The following is a 16,893-nucleotide window of genomic DNA, read 5'->3' on the forward strand; positions in this document are numbered from 1 at the left end:
AAATTTATATATTTTCTTAAATGTTTACATCACTTGTTAGGAGAGTAATAAAATTGTTTTGTTTTGTTCACTATTTAGGCATGGCAGAAAGCTAGGACAGATGGCTGGGAGAGAACATTCTGTCACAAGAACTATGTTTCACCAGCTGTGATGGAGATGATAGTTGGAATGAGGTGAAATACATAGAAACATATATTTTATATTTAAAGCAACATAGCCTCCAGATTCATGCTAATTTTCAAGTTTTTTTCTATAGATAAAATATTTATTTTTATCGAGTGGTATGAAAATAAATACTTCATGAGTGAAATATGATAATTTTCATAACACAAGATGAAAATAGATATTTTCATAAAACAAGATGAAAATAAATCCTACATTTCTAGAAAAAACGAATTTTCTGTCTAGTATGTACATTTTTTTCCTTTTTGTCATTGAAATTTCGAAGACTTCCCCTTTAATATTTTTTATTGGCTGAATATAAAAAATAAAAAAAGTATTGTGACAAGACACCAGTGAAAATACAAAAAAATATATATCACTAGTGAAAAATATTTTTTTACTGTGAAAATACGGAAAATGAAAATGTGCATTTTATTTCATCAATATTTCATTTTCTCATCGATATTACCTGGATATTCAAATTTTGTAATATCATTACTTTAGATATTAACTGACATTATTATGCTTTAATTTTATGTAAAAGATTCAATATTTTTAAAAGAAAATAATCTTATTTAATGTTTTAATTCCATTTCTATGTAAATAAATATAATACGTAGACATCTGACAGATATTAATCTTCAGTTATGTTCTACTTTTCAGAGCACAGTTGCTCGGTCAATTGCGGGCGTCGGGATTTGTCCGTGCTAGAGGTGGTGGTGATATTAGGGATTTGAACACAAACTCTGAGAACTGGGCAGTTGTGAAAGCATCATTGTGTGCGGGGGCATACCCAAACATTATAAGATGGGATAAATCTACTGGCAGTTTTGTTGGACAGTAAGAAAAAATAAAATTTTCAAAATAAAACAAGTTTTTACAGTTTATACATAAAATGATGTTTTTTTGTAAATTTCAAGTAATACCGGTATATCACTTAATTACTGGACAGTACCAAAATGCACTTAATATATAATAATTGTGTTGTTTAGGTAGATCTAAGAAAGATTTTGAAATCTTTTGAGGAAGGAATGGTTTTCATATGGTAATCATATGTTAATCAACTAGAAATGTTACATGTAGATTTAATCTTGTTTGACTCTTTTTAGTGTATTAAGGGTAACTTCCCCTGAAATGGTAGAAAGAACAGTATAAATCCCTTACATACATTCGTACGATGGCATAATTTAGCCAATAAATACCAATAATAGATTATAATTGAAATGAAACACATTTTTTTTCTTACCAAGAGTGATCTGAGAGACACATAAATAATATTCAAAGGGAAAAAAAAGGACAGACAAAAAAAGCCTTTTCTTGGGCTTGAACCTGTGCATCTCAGTTTCAATGCAGTTGACAGTAGTTCTAGCCTATTTGAATACTCTTCAAAGTGGAGAAAATGCATTAGATGGGTCATACCTTAAGTACGACATTCATGCAAATATGTTTCACTATACAGCAATGATAACTGAAATTTAATTAGGATTTTAATTTGTGTGGGATATGATTATTTACCCTGTATTAAATTGTATTAAATGCTGGATGTAGTTAGTAAGTCATTTTGTTATATATGCTGTACTTAAGAATATTTTCGCTGTTTTCATCAGTTTCACCACCCTTTCCAAGTGATGAATATATGACAACCGAAAATATAATATTTCCAAAATTAAATGCTGTATTAACGTTAATCAATACTCCAGTAGCTTCTTGTAGGTCCAAACTTGATTTGCATATATAAAGGCTTTCTAGTGTAAAGTATACCTATTTATATTTCGGATATCTTTTATTAATGGGTAAATGCTTCTGTGTTTTCCTTTTAGATGTGTGAGATTTAGTCCCCTTATTTAAATTAATCGATATATTATTAAAACAAAAATGGTATGATCAATTAATGGTATATGTGTATCAGTTTTCAGTTCTTTGTATTCACAGGAGTTTTAGCATTCATATGAGAAATGGAAATGATTGTTTAAGATACTACTTATCAACTATTTATTTGTGACTTACCCTAAGTATTGGATCTCAAAACTTAAATGACAATACTGTGGAGAACATACTTGTGTCATCACTTACATCTTTGAACCACTTGCCCCTCACTGCTGTGGGTTCGAATCCTGACAGGGACTTTGAATTCTTTCATGTGAGGAAGCTATCCAGCTAGCTTATGGAACGTCGGTGGTTCTACTCAGGTGCCCATTTGTGCCTGAACTAATGCATGGAGGGGCACCTGAGGTCTTCCTCCACCAGTAAAGGTTGAACGTCGCCAAATGACCTATACTGTATCGGTGTGATGTAAAACCCAAACAAACAAACTTTGAGTCCAGCACTTTTAAGTGTTGAGAATTGAATACCGCTCAAGCCCGTGCTGGGGGGCGTGAGAGATGTCACACTTTTTCATTATCCCTCGTGTACAGACTTGATCAAACCAAGTTTGCAATTGTAATGTTATTTTGCTGTTTTTAATGCTGCTGAGGGATCACTTTTTTTTCCCCAGATATTTGTAAATGTTATGTATGATATAAGTTAATTTTGCAATTGAATTATAATTTTTTTTTTAACTATTATATAATACAGGACAGCTGATAAAATCAAGATACACATATCATCTGTGTTACCTCAACAAGTTGGAGTATTGCCCACCGATTGGCTGTTTTACGAGGAGATGACGCGTGCAGGGAAAGGGTCGTACGGGGGCCTGGCTTGTGTACGTTGCTGCACGGTTGTCTCCCCTGCAACAGTCGCTATATTTGCCGGACCCTCAAAATTACCAAGTGATGCTTTGAAAGACACAGCAGACGAGGTTGCAGGTATAACAAAGAATGTTTTTTTGAAAATCCTTGATTTACTTATATAATGTTCCTTTATGTAGTGACTATTCCATACCTGACATATGATGTTAACATGTATATACAGTCAAAACTGTGGACATAGGCCATCCAAAGGAGCGTTTGAAAGTCACCTTTGAAATATAAGTGGTCCTTATATAGAGGTTATTGTGTATTCTATCTTATCAATGGATAGTTGCGCTAAAAAGGTCTTTATTTACAATCTTTATCTTAAGGTGGTCTTTTACACAGGTATGACTATGTAATAATTTTATGATGTCTTAATCTTTACAAATTTTGCATAAGGGTCATGTTGATGTTTCAATGTACTATTTTGTGATGAAATAATGGAAGATTGGTTAGCTTTTAGGAGGTCATTTCACTCATTTGATAAATCCATACACTATTTTCTGTCTGAGATACATTTTAAGGGCCTTCACTGATACACAAATTTTCTGTCTGAGATACATTTTAAGGGCCTTCACTGATACACAAATTTTCTGTCTGAGATACATTTTAAGGGCCTTCACTGGTGCACTTTTTTCTGACTGAATTACATTAAAAGGGACTTCACTCATACACTATTTTCCGACTGAGATACATTTAAAGGGACTTCACTTGTACACTTTTTTCTGATTTTCTGACTGAGATACATTTAAAAGGACTTCACTCGTACACTATTTTCTGACATAATTACATTTAAAGGGACTTAACTCTTACACTATTTTCTGACAGATACATTTAAGGGGTCTCAACTCTTACACTATTTTCTGACTGAGATACATTTAAGGGGAATCAACTCTTACACTATTTTCTGACTGAAATACATTTAAGGGGACTCAACTCTTACACTATTTTCTGATTGAGAAACATTTAAAGGGACTTAACTCTTACACTATTTTTTGACTGCGATACATTTAAGGGGACTTAATTTTTACACTATTTTCTGACTGAGATACATTTTAAGGGACTCCACTGAAGTTTTGAATTGGCGGGATTTAAAATATTTTTCCGAGATCTGAGTACCATTTTATGTAGGTCTGGACCTATAACTTGTGTGCAATTTTTTAGATAATTCCCTAACCCCATTTCTACAGAATCATAATTTTTGTGTCGCCTGCTACAGAGTAGTCTGTCTATCATCCACTTTTCTTTCAGCCTTTCATTCAAGTCAGGCTAAGCACAAATAGCACAAAAAAAAAATCAATTTTCAATATAATTTTGATAAGATAAGATAGCATGCAATTGGAAATACATAGGTTTTAAAACAAAATGTCATATCTTTATATAAAGAAACAAATGTAATGCTTAAAATCAATCTAAAATTTCTAAGGTTTTCAGCTAACCTCTGTTACCGATTATTGAGATTTCTAACTGGTTTTAGGCTGAAGATCGACCAAACCATTTAAACGAATAATGTGTCACTCCTAGTATTTAACTACCTTACAATTTTGTAATTTTTAATAATCTATAATCATCACAGACAGTTTAAACTCGGAGCATGGACCAACAAGCGACAGTGAAAATGAGGATCCCGAGGACAACAAGAACTGTACTCTGCAGTTTGGTGACTGGCTAACATTCAAAGCTGATGCTGAAGTAAGTGTGTGAGATATTTTTCTATATTTCATCATCATTAGTGACCTGAATCATCTAAAACTTGATATTTTGAAACCTTTAGATTCCACTTTTGCCTATTTAATTATTAAATTGTTATTTATTTATTTGCGGAATTAGCATCATCGACTTTTCCTCCATTGATATAACTGTTGGGGTTTTGACACCAAAATATTTTACTTTACCTGTCAACAGTATGTCTTGTCAGATTGCACATATTTTGAAACAAGTGATATACTTTTGCGAAGCATCACTCCCTAAATTTCAAAATTTTCTCCTTATTATTTGTGAAGGGAGAAGCCACTTCTCCCTAAATTTTCAGTCCAAGGTAGTCCCTGGAACTATACAAGTGATTTTTGAACAGTTCTTTTTCAATATTTTGTATTCAAAAAAATTGTATATATATATATACATTTGTAAAATGAAAGGAGCAATGGAGGAAGAACTAAATTATTGCATGGCATGTACAAGTTACAACTTACATTATTTGTATATATTTCAGTCTGCCAGTTTGACTCTACAGCTAAGACAGAAATGGAACAGTTTGTTCTTAAGAAGAATGAGAGCTCCATCTAAACCCTGCTCTCAGATGGATGAGGTGATCTTACACTTATTTTCATTCATTCTATGATTTGAAATCTTGACTCAGTTTTATTTTCATCTCATCTGTTTTGAAGAAAAAGTTGAGTTTTTATGGCCGCTGCAGCATTGTTGTCATCTTGGTCATTGTCATCACACAAAAACTTAAATTTGGTCCATTACTCAAACAATTTAAAAGGTATCAATGTAAGATAAGGGGCAGAAGTCTGAAAGCAATATTTTTTGGAGTTATGCCCCTATTTGACTCAAAATTTTTGTCAAAAGTGGTTATTTTAGCAGACAAGCATTAACATTGCATGCTATGCTCTTGTAATTTATCTTGTGATATGTTTTATGCTATAATTATTAACTTTTAACCATTCTTCATTTGAAAAATGATGCTGTTTTACTCATACATTGCTATTGTTAGTCAAAATTTTAAAAAATCTGTCATCATATTTATTTTTACTTGATAGTTAATTAGGTATTGCAAATTTGATATTATGAATTATTGTAGGCTGTGATCAGTGCTGTAGTGAATGTATTGACCAATGAGGAACAAGCTCTTGGCATGCAACAACCAGCTGGTATAGGGCAAAGACCAAGACCCATGTGTAAGTTGGAATGTGTTGACTGTTACATTAGTTAATTATAAAAACGCATATAATAGTTAATTATAATTTAAGGATGTTGCTGTAAATAAGCTTTATTTTGCCCCACCCACTACATTTAGAATTCAGAACAAAACAAAACTTTTACTGTAATCAAAATAGTTTCCACATTTTCTGTCATTATTCCACAACAGAAATATAAGATTAAAGATTGTCTTAATTGCGTATTTTGATAATATGTATATATTTAGATTAAACATCTTGTTATAACTGTGAAAATGTTTGTTGTTTGTTTAACTCAGAAAATAAGGAACAGTATTGTCATCCATACATAAGGTTGGAGAAATTAAGTTATAAGATTAATTTTGCCATTTGATGAAGTCATTACATAAGAAGTAACGATTGAACTTGCATGCTTAATATCTAAAATTACTTTCCTTTAATATTAGAACTCAAAAAGGGAGTTTGAGCCGCATGGGTTCAAACCCTTTCAGGGGAAAGTCGTTGTTTCCTTTAGCAAGAAACTTTACACTCATTGCTCAGTACTGGTTGGTTCAAGGAACGGATTCGAAAGTATGTCTATAAGCTTATAGCTTCCTACACAATCTAACTAAAATAAATTCTGTATAAATAAATGATACCTTTATTAATTAGCTGCAGAGAGCATTATGTCAGGTAGTTATGGAGGTCATGGTCAGAGTTCACAGTACGATTCCTCAGAGAATACACGGCACAGGTTTTCTACATCCGCCAAGAAAGCCTCTGGTACACCTACTAAAAGGAGGGACTTTCTCTCACCAAGTTAGTATTATTTTTATATTTGATACTCATAACAGAACTTTTGAAGTAACATTATGCTTATTTTTCCGCTGCAAGTTGAGTTTAATGATAAGTAATATGTTTCAGGATTGACTATGGCGATTGAGCAATATTTGATAATGAAAACTATTTAGAATATAATATAAAAACTACCTCAATTATAAAAAGACCCCCACTCTTTTTAGAATTTGAACATTACAGATATATTTCGATTGATATTTATATACATGTCCTCCGCTCATATGGATTATTGATTAATTTTGCATAGTAAAATAGAAGTTGAACAAATTTATGGCAAAATGTAATGTTATTTTCACTTTTAACTATGTACTCAGTATTTACACTTGAATGGTCACAGTGTCACTTTAATAAAAACATTTATAAAGATCTTTATCATGTGAAAAATAATTTTTTTTTTATTTACACTAATCGTCACCTAAGTGCAGTAATGCGTTAATACCTTATAAATTTAATAGGTGTTAACCAGTAATTGCACTGTGGTGACTACTTGGAGGTTTGTCTTGTCAATGTGAAGAAATTCAGCAAGATAAGAGTAAAAAAAATTAGTAGTTCTCAATTTTTTTTTTCAGAAATAAACAAGTCGGGAGATAATTCTCAACACAACAGTCCAAATCTGAGTCAGAACAGTAGTGAAAAAAGTTCACCGTACCATAGTCCATACATTAGAAGTTCAGCTGCCAGCAGGTATTTTATCATGAAATGTAGTAGTCAGAGAAATATTGATGTGTCAGTCAGCAAAGGCGAGTGGGCCACTTCCAAGGCAAATGAACAAAAGCTTAACAAAGCATTTCAGGTGGGTTGAATAATAATGAATTTCTTTCATGTGTTTCAGTGTGAAAATATTTTGGTAGAAATTAAAATGTGAAAATATTTGATAAGAAGGTGAAAATGTTTAGTAAAAATGTGAAAATATATGAATCTTCAATAGGGAATTAAAAGAAAAAAGTTAGATCCGATTTAGGCTGTAACTTTTATAATTCTTAACTATAGTTCACACTTATTTAAAGCTTGCTTACAGGGTGAGCTGTAGGAGTAGATAAATGCTTGGATATTTTCTTGTTTGTTTACTTCAACAGAACTTAAAATTGAAAAAAAAAGCCTTCAATCATAAAATGTAGATTTTCATGTTACTATTTTACATTTTTGTACTGTCTTCTCTCAAGTTTGTTTACAGTAAACATACAGTGTACAAAGCAGATGAGTTGAACTCAAAATTGATTCAGAGTAATGTAAAAATGTCCCCAAGAATAATGGCATAGTTTCTTTTTTCACCCAACACTTATGATTGAGGATATAGGATTATGGCACGTTTTTATACCCTCATAAAGAATCAATCAAGTATCAATGGTTGTTTTATTTTCAGGATGGAAGCACTGTTTACCTAATATTTTCAATACAAGGCAGTGGTCATTTCCAAGGTTACGCAATCATGTCGTCTTGTGTCAGTGCAGAAAGGTCATCTGATTATAATGGCCAGGGTGGGGTATTCTCAGTTGACTGGGTTAAAAGGTCAGTACTGGCTGGTTGATTGACTTAATTTATGCATTATCCATTGAAATAAAGACATTTCATTTTCAAGGTTGTTAAACTGTATCTAATGTACATGTACTTTGCAAAGAGTTGCATAGAAATGTTTTTTAAATATGAATGATTTTTAAAAAAAAAAAATAGAGATATTGTTACAAATATGTTGGCGTTGCCGCCGCATTGTGGTCCGCAAACTTTAAACTTGATCATTACTTTTTAAGTTCTAAGTGTATTGTCTACTTGGCCAGAACAACCCTTAGGACAAGACGTTCAAGTAGACCTTTTAAACATGACCTTCATTCACAAATGGCTTTGATCTTTCATTATGCAAGTCAAATTCATTGCTAGTATTTTAACATCTCACTTTTTAAACTTTTTGAAAGTACATATTATTTCTCTTTTATCATCAAAAGCATTGATTATGATTTTTGCAGGGGTAACCTTCAGTTTCAAGCCACTCATCATTTACTCAACCCTTGGAATGAGAATAAGAGGGTCCAGGTCAGCAGAGATGGTCAGGTAAATAGTTTTCTCTGTTAGTGATCTATTTGGTAATATGATTATTTCAATACATTGTACTAGTTAATTTTGAAGCAAGATTAGCTCAAGAAAAGGTTACTCATTGGCTAATTACTTTCGATTTTTTTTCTGTTTCTTTTTGGCAATCAGTACAGTTACAGTTAAGTATTTTGAAAAGAAGTCAAAATACTTCTTTGTTTACTTTTTGTTAAATGGGTACTTTTATGACAAATTATCTCACATTTAGCACTACTTTCTTCAGGTAAAAAGCATCAGTTATGCTCTGAAACAATTATTTAAACATTATGAAATTCTTGTGAGCCATTTCTAAAGAAGTAAAAGTGTATTGATTTCTGAGACATAATGTGCCTTTCAAGATTATTTATTGGCATTCTATAAGCTGATGGTCCTCAAAAGCTAAAAACAAAAATTTTTGTTTTTAGCTAGACTATTTGCAAGATAGAGTGAGTTGTTTAACTTACACAGGTGTTGGCATAACACTTTGGTTAAGTTTTTGCATGCTTGTTGGTATCTCCAAAACAAGTAAAGGGAATTGATGGAATCTTCACACACTTATTTGTGAGCGTAATAGAGAGTCACTGCCCAAGGCCAATAATTCTAACATACATTTTCACAGAATTATTACCACTTTTTTACATAGAAAATTCCACATTATCCAGGCTCTTGTTTTACTATTAAGCATGGAGAATAGTAAAGCACACTGTCTCACTGACAATTTTCGTTTAACTTGTACTTATTCAGGAAGTAGAGCCATCTGTTGGTGAAGCTTTAATCTGTATATGGGATGGTTTCCAAGAAAACGGCGGTAGTCAGAATGAGGCTGTAGAACCAAAATGGACTGGTTCCCATCAACATTCAAACAATAGCATGTCTCCAAGAGGTAAGTTATATAACCAGTCTGGGTCCAGAAATTTTTGGGTACTTTTCTTTTAAATCATTTTTTCCAATAGAAAATATTTGTAGGCCAGAATATAAGCAGAATATACTTTAGATTTACATGTCTTTGGACTTTGTGATGTTGCTTATCTTTAGCAATTATTTGTATGAATTCTTTTGAAAAAAATTATATAAGCTGATTAAGGTATTAATTTTCAAAAGTTCACTTAACTGTCATAAAAAAGTCTGTAATTTTTATATGCATCTAGGATTTTGTGATTTTTTTATCAATAAGTAAATAAGCTGTTGGTTAATTCTAGTTTCTATATCTTTTATCGTCATTATTTAAATTAATTGAATACTAATGATCCACATAAAGCAAAGCACAGTCTGATTGGACCTACAAACCGTTAAGATTCTTTACAGTGTCATAAATTAGCAGTAATATACTGATTTATACAGAAGAATGAGTGTTACCATATTGTTGATTCTTCTGCCATCAGATAGCCTTTAGCTTGTCAAAAGCATTTTGTAACTCCCAAATTTATACACTTCTATGTTACCAAAGTTTGCTATTTACATCATCTTTTGACTTGATTTTATTCTAGGAGCTTATGATGATAGTGAAATGTATTCGGACTTTGGAACTGATGGTAGTTATGGCAACAGTAATTCTCAGTATGGTTACCAAGGGCAACAGTTTGGTTACCAAGGGCAACAGTATGGTTACCAAGGGCAACAGTATGGTTATCAGTTTGCCCAGCAGAGAGGACCAGGCGTATGGACAGCAAGTCTATGATCAGTACCAGAGCTGGGGAAGTCAAGGTGGTAACCAACCAAGATATAACTACAACCAGAGACATTACAGAGGTCAAGGTCAAACTGGCTTCGGTAGCTATGGTTACCACAATCAGAATGTAGAATATCAGATGAGAGGATACGATGCAAGTTCACCGCACAACAGAAGTTCGCCAGTAATGATTCTTCAGAGGGGTCATCACTCAGGATACAGCAAGAGTAAAAAGTAGTTAGTGGTGAATTCATATGTGGTGATATAAATATTTACAAGTTAATACTATGACTTCATTGAATATTTATTGTTAACCTACATTGTATATTTATTGTTAGCAATGTATTTTTTTTTCATGAACATTTTTTTTTCCTGTTTTCAAGATATAACTTACTCATGTTAGTGTTGTTGAAATTATGTTTAACTTCCATTTTCAGTTAAAAAAAATAATGTTTATTGTTCATTTAAAAAAACAAAACAATGTTTAACCTCCATTTTAAAGAAAAAAAGTTTAATCTCATTTTCAAAGAAAAAAAGTTTAATCTCAGGTTTCAAAGAAACTAAATGTTTTAATCTCAATTTCAAAGGAACAATGTTTAATCTCAATTTCAAAGGAACAATGTTTAATCTCCATTTCAAAGAAACAATGTTTAATCTCTATTTCAAAGAAATAGTGTTTAAACTCCATTTTAAGGAATATTGCTTAATCACCATTTCAAGAAGCATTACGCTTTTACCAGTTTGATTGACTTTTGTTAGTTTATTTTTGTTACACTAAGAAAATATTAACAATGAATTATTACTTTGCTTAGCTAATATGTTGTGTTCTTTTCTTGTTTTAATTCTTATTTTGGGGTAAACTTTTAGAATGTTATAGGTAGATGTTTTGTATTTGTTTAAATGATTTTAAAAATCAAATATTAAGTGTTATTTTTTTTAAAAATTGATATAAATTGAAAAATCAACTTGGACAAAATCGTCAGTAAGCATTGCATTTTTTTTTTCAGGATTTAAAAAAAATAAATTTTTATAAAATTATGAAAATAAATATATTAAACTCAAGATCATCTACTAGTATTATCAAAATTATGGCCATTTCATAGGCGTTTTAGGACTATGAGATTTATTATAGTTATATAAGTATACATAGGCATTTTAGGATTTTTTTTATAAAAACGACTTACATAAGCATGCAAATTGTAATCATTATAATCATGTAATGCATCCTATATTTTTTTTTCCGCTCCAACAATATTTTGTTGGAGAATTATACTTGCCATCTGTCCTCCCATCTAATTTACTCACCATTTGTATATTATATTATATCATATTATATTATATATTATCACCATTTGTCATAGCATCGTGATTTACTTACTGAAATCATAAACACATAAAGTACGATGGTCCCTCCCCCACAGTATGTCAACCTTTAAAGCTTCTAACTCAACAAGTGTTTCAAAGGTTTAAAGTTATATTAAGATGAAAGTGCCAAATCTTTATTATTATTGATAGCAAGAAACATTAAGAAAATAAAACATATATTTAGTCGCAATTAGTGAATTACTGGATTCAAAATTCATAGGTCTCCATTTGTAATTTTAACATGATTGATGAAATGTTCGGGGTCTGTAATCACAGTGCCTAAAAGGGCTGATGGACCCTTATCAAGTCTAGAGCACACACAGAGAGAAACATATTAATTACCTAGCACCATGTAGACATTTAAACCTGTAGTGTATTTTTAATCTATTGATGACATTTTGATGTTGTTTTTTTTTAAAAAAAGGATCAAACCTTTGCTGTATGGGATAGTAGCTTTAAGGATTTCAGGTTGATTTGATCAACGTCAGGGGTCAATAAGATTTTCCTTCTTTTATGACCCAACTTAGGGATGGGGCTAGGGGGAGGGATATAGATTTGCCATTGTCCATTCATCTGTTATGCTGTCAAAAAAAAACAACAGTGGAATTTCGGGGACATCAGTGTCCTAAGGACAAATTTATAGTTTATATAGTATGGCCACTTTTTACCTTTATTGAAGCATTGATAGGGTGGATTGAGTGTTGTGAGTGATGTTCTTGTTCTGATTGCATTTTTATACATTTAGTATATGCTTTAATGTGTTCTTTATAAGTTTATGATGAAATCCGTCCAAATATATTTCATACATTTCTTTACTGTCATGCGTAATTAGAGCCTGGCAAGACAGGGGTAAAGTTGTTTACTTGTGACAAGTGCTTACTGCAGGTTAATTTAGGTTTTATTTTGTTTATAATAATAAACACATATAAGTTGTTGCTGATGGTTTAGGCAGTATTGTATTTAATCAGAGCTTCCATTAAGTTTCAAAATTTAGAAATCAGAGACTGCGAATTGTCTGACACTGGAAGTCACATTATATGAGCCGCGTCATGACAAAACCAACGTAATGGGTTTGCGACCAGCATGGATCCAGACCAGCCTGCGCATCCGCGCAGTCTGATCAGGATCCATGCTGTTCGCTTACAAACCCTATTACAAGTAGAGAAACTGATAGCGAACAGCATGGATCCTGATCAGACTGCGCAGTGAGCAGGCTGGTCTGGATTCATGCTGGTCGCAAACCCATTATGTTGGTTTTGTCATGACGCGGCTCATATAGGTAAAGAAGGAGGAAGTAACAAGCCAAAATCAAGCCCAAATTCCACTAATGGAAGCCCTTTTCAATATTTCTGTAAATTTATAAGAATCAAAATGACTTACTTTCGTTGACTATAATGGCTGGAAGATTGGATGAAGACAAAATTGAATTCATGAGCTATTAAATTGTTTTTACCCGAGCAATAAAGTCATATTTGAAACACTTGTTAATCATAAGTAAATATTTCCTATGTTGACATATGAATGAAATCTTAGTTGTTAAAAAAGGGCAAAATGAGGAATAATGTATTAGATATAATGATTTTAGCCGCAATATGATACTATTTAACCCTTAGTCTAATGGCAGCAACCGAATTCACCCATGGGACCAGTGCAGAACAAAAAGAAAAAGCCAGCACATGGTTCTATTCCCTCTGTCATGATATGCTATGTTGGCTATACAATTTGTACTTATTTGAAAATTTCCCTGAAAAGAATAAATGGTTTTTGTTCAGATTGAAAGATTGTCAAGCCCATTTAAGATATTTAGCTTGGTAAATGTAAGATTACTGAACATTGAATAAATTATTATTGCTATGATGTGTTGTTTATAATAAGTTTGTTGACTATATTGTTTATTGATGATTGTGTAAAAGTTTTTATATTGAAATGCTTTGAAATTATTTCATTAAATATTTTATTTGTTTAATATCAAACTTAAATTAGGACAAGTCCATTATTCAGCTTAACCTCCTGAATTTATAAAATGGACTCTTCCAGCATTCATTTTTGGAACTGACCTTTATCAACTTTGGCAATAACAAGATGAAAATTCAAAATTAGTTACCTATCAGTATAAAGCATTGTCAGCCTGTAAGGAAGTACGGGCTGGCCTGGCTCTATACTGGTGGCAAAGGTAAATAACTTTTGGTTACAGCAGGTTTTAGATTAATTATGCTTAAATAGACATTCATTAAGACCTTTCAAAATAGACTCTATGTCTCTAAACCATAATTTTATCTTTCTTTGCTTCATAGAGCTTGATTTTTGTTTAAGTAAATTCTCTTTTTCTTTGTTTTTTTATGTCTTTTTCTTTGTTTTTTATTAGAATGATATTTGTTTGTGTCTAGTCCGAATTTATAGATGTTTGTAAAATGAGTGTTTAGAAATGTTGCAATGTTTGCTTATTTACATATTTTTAACAAATGAACATTTCATAATTCAAATAGTTATAGTTGTGCATTTAAAAGATGCAACATGATACAAAGGCAATTCCATACAACAGTGCATTAAACATACTCTATTTTCTTGCCATGTCATTTTTGTCAAACATAGACTAAAAACATCATTATGTATAGAAAATAACTAAATACTAGTAAGACATAAATAAGGCTAAGTTAGAATACATTTTTGGTTTAAACGTATTTTTATTCAAGATATATACACATGTTAATAATAATTTACAATTTAAAGCAAAAAGGAATTGAACCGAGAGCTACAATAGCTCATGCTAGTCGTCTCCTTTAAAATAAAGGAAATGCCTTAATCTGGTCAGTCTCAAAAATATTGACCAGAGCAGAGAGTTTTTAAAAATTAACAAGATTGTCAAATCACAAAGTAACTTCGGGTTTTAGGACAGTGTTACAGTATTATTTGTTGACCATAAACTTTGAAACATTATATGTTGCTTTTTGCAATTTACTAGATATGTGTTTATAGAAAGTTTGCTTTTTTATGCATTTATTATTAACAAATGGTGTTTGAAAGTTAAAGGTACCTACACCAGTCAGTCAATTGTCAGCATAATTATCTCTTTCACAGGAAGACTTTTTAGTATTACCAGCTCTTTCTAAGACGTCGGTAGTTGTGAATATCGCATTACTTAAGCTGTACTTTGCTTCAAATTGTTCTGTTTATCTAAAGATATACATATATCTTGGCATTTAAATTCTTGTTATAATATCTTGTTATATTAGCCAGGACATCAGTGGCTGAGTTGTTCAGGTGTCTGACGTCAAATCACTTGTCCCTCCTTGTTTTAAAGTCCTATCTTGGCAGAATTCTTTGAACTAAGGGAATTATCTAGCACGTAGGTGATTTTACGCAGCTTCCCGCTTGAGCTAAACTAAAGTAGATTTTACCATATGACCTTTACAACGTATGTATGACTTAATATACAGTAAACTCCGCTTATAACGTTATTCAGGGGAACGTCGAGTTTACGTTATATCCGGATATCGATATATCCGAGAGGCAACCAATTTGAGACCGCGGCAACAGCATGGTTATAAGCGGTATATCTTATAAGCGGTACATTGTATATCGTTTTTAGCGATACCGCTATAAGTGGGGTTACTGTATGTATGTGAAAAAAAATATCTTATAAGTGCTAAATGAATGTTTTTGGAGAAGATTAAATTATTTTAGAAGTCTTGATGTTTATGTGTTAAATTATAAGTGTTTTAATTAAATTCTGTAACAGAACTGTTGTTTGTATTATTATGATATCCCATAAATTCTCTTTATATTTTTAAACTGATAGTGTAGTAGGCTGAGTAAGGTTTGGTAATTTTGTGACCCTAGATACATAAGATAAGGTTCTTGTGTCTTAACCAAAATGTACAGAATGACTGGAATTTTATACTTTCATCCCAAATTTAGGGAAGTAAAAAAGTGACTTAAATTCATACTTTTATATAAAAAAAAATAATAAAAAAAAATCGCAGAAATTTATGGCATGAATGGCTATTCATTTATGCATAAAAGATGACTAATTTAATACGAGGGGCATATTTTAATTAGAAGCAACGGCTACGCGCTTTTATAAGTCATACCTGTAAAAAATGATTAGTAGAGTCCTTTAAAACCTTCACTATGGACCTCTTCACACTTTTAAGCTTCAGAGTCCATTCCGAAAAAGCATACTGTTTATACACTGGCAGAGAGCGCTTCCGACGGCACTAAGGCTTGCGAAGGCAAGATTTGATATATGGACATTGGGTTCTTTGTAATGTAATCATTAACTACAGCAGTGAGAACATGGTCACGACAAAATGTTCTAGTGACACTACCCGACACGGGCCACTATTATATTCCATCACTATCCAGAAAAGAAAATAGAGCGTACATAACTCTAAAAACTCCTGCTACAACTGAGCAATTGCTGCTCTCACCTACCCACATTTTGTGACTGAGTTTATTGGGCCATTTAATATATAACATTTGATATTCTTGGTTTGAAGACATTATATTTAGCTTAATGTCTTCTTGGCAGTTAGCAGTGGGTCAAGATTCAACGCCCTATAGCTATGTTCCTATAAACACTTACTTATTGTATTTTAGTAAGCTGCTTGGATTTTTTGAAATACATTGATTAATTTTATAAACTGGGAATATATGAATGTGTTTATCTAATAATTTCTTTTTGTAGGTCAAGTTTTCACCAAAGTTGTAAGACACATAAGCGCCAGTAGTGTGATTTTCCCCACGGTATTTAAGTAGTCCAATATATGGAACATAAGTACTGCATTTATTCCATGATGTTGCATTATACTTGATTCCATCCTGATTTATGGAACTGAAAACCTATATTTTTGCTGAACATCAAGGTTAATTGTTACCAGGGTCTTTAATGAAAAGTTACCATTAACTATGATGTTGTTAGTAAAATATAAGGATCCAATGCAATTTAGCAAGATAGAATAAACGTAACAATCATCACATAACAAGATAAAATAAATGAGCCGTGTCACGACAAAACCAACGTAATGGGTTTGCGACCAGCATGGATCCAGACCAGCCTGCGCATCCGCGCAGTCTGATCAGAATCCATGCTGTTCGCTTACCAACTCTATTACAAGTAGAGAAACTGATAGCGAACAGCATGGATCCTGATCAGTCTGCG

At 32.0% G+C, this 16,893-nt stretch overlaps 1 protein-coding gene across 1 annotated transcript in view; it reads left to right on the top strand.

Annotated features, from left to right (window-relative positions):
- Positions 1 to 15,255, top strand: part of LOC132738241 (3'-5' RNA helicase YTHDC2-like) — a 34,978-nt gene extending 19,723 nt beyond the window's left edge. Inside the window, exons 23-34 of the mRNA XM_060725707.1 lie at positions 79 to 173; positions 826 to 1,002; positions 2,737 to 2,969; positions 4,471 to 4,586; positions 5,107 to 5,202; positions 5,701 to 5,797; positions 6,449 to 6,595; positions 7,204 to 7,427; positions 7,998 to 8,143; positions 8,596 to 8,680; positions 9,443 to 9,581; positions 10,186 to 15,255. Of these exons, the coding sequence (XP_060581690.1) occupies positions 79 to 173; positions 826 to 1,002; positions 2,737 to 2,969; positions 4,471 to 4,586; positions 5,107 to 5,202; positions 5,701 to 5,797; positions 6,449 to 6,595; positions 7,204 to 7,427; positions 7,998 to 8,143; positions 8,596 to 8,680; positions 9,443 to 9,581; positions 10,186 to 10,376 (1,746 nt within the window). The 3' untranslated portion in view covers positions 10,377 to 15,255. The remainder of the gene's footprint in view (positions 1 to 78; positions 174 to 825; positions 1,003 to 2,736; positions 2,970 to 4,470; positions 4,587 to 5,106; positions 5,203 to 5,700; positions 5,798 to 6,448; positions 6,596 to 7,203; positions 7,428 to 7,997; positions 8,144 to 8,595; positions 8,681 to 9,442; positions 9,582 to 10,185) is intronic.
- The last annotated feature ends 1,638 nt before the right edge of the window (positions 15,256 to 16,893 follow it).

The sequence above is a fragment of the Ruditapes philippinarum genome, unplaced genomic scaffold (assembly GCF_026571515.1).
Source record: "Ruditapes philippinarum isolate M1 unplaced genomic scaffold, ASM2657151v2 ctg1734_1_1_1_1, whole genome shotgun sequence".
In the NCBI taxonomy this organism is placed as follows: domain Eukaryota; kingdom Metazoa; phylum Mollusca; class Bivalvia; order Venerida; family Veneridae; genus Ruditapes; species Ruditapes philippinarum.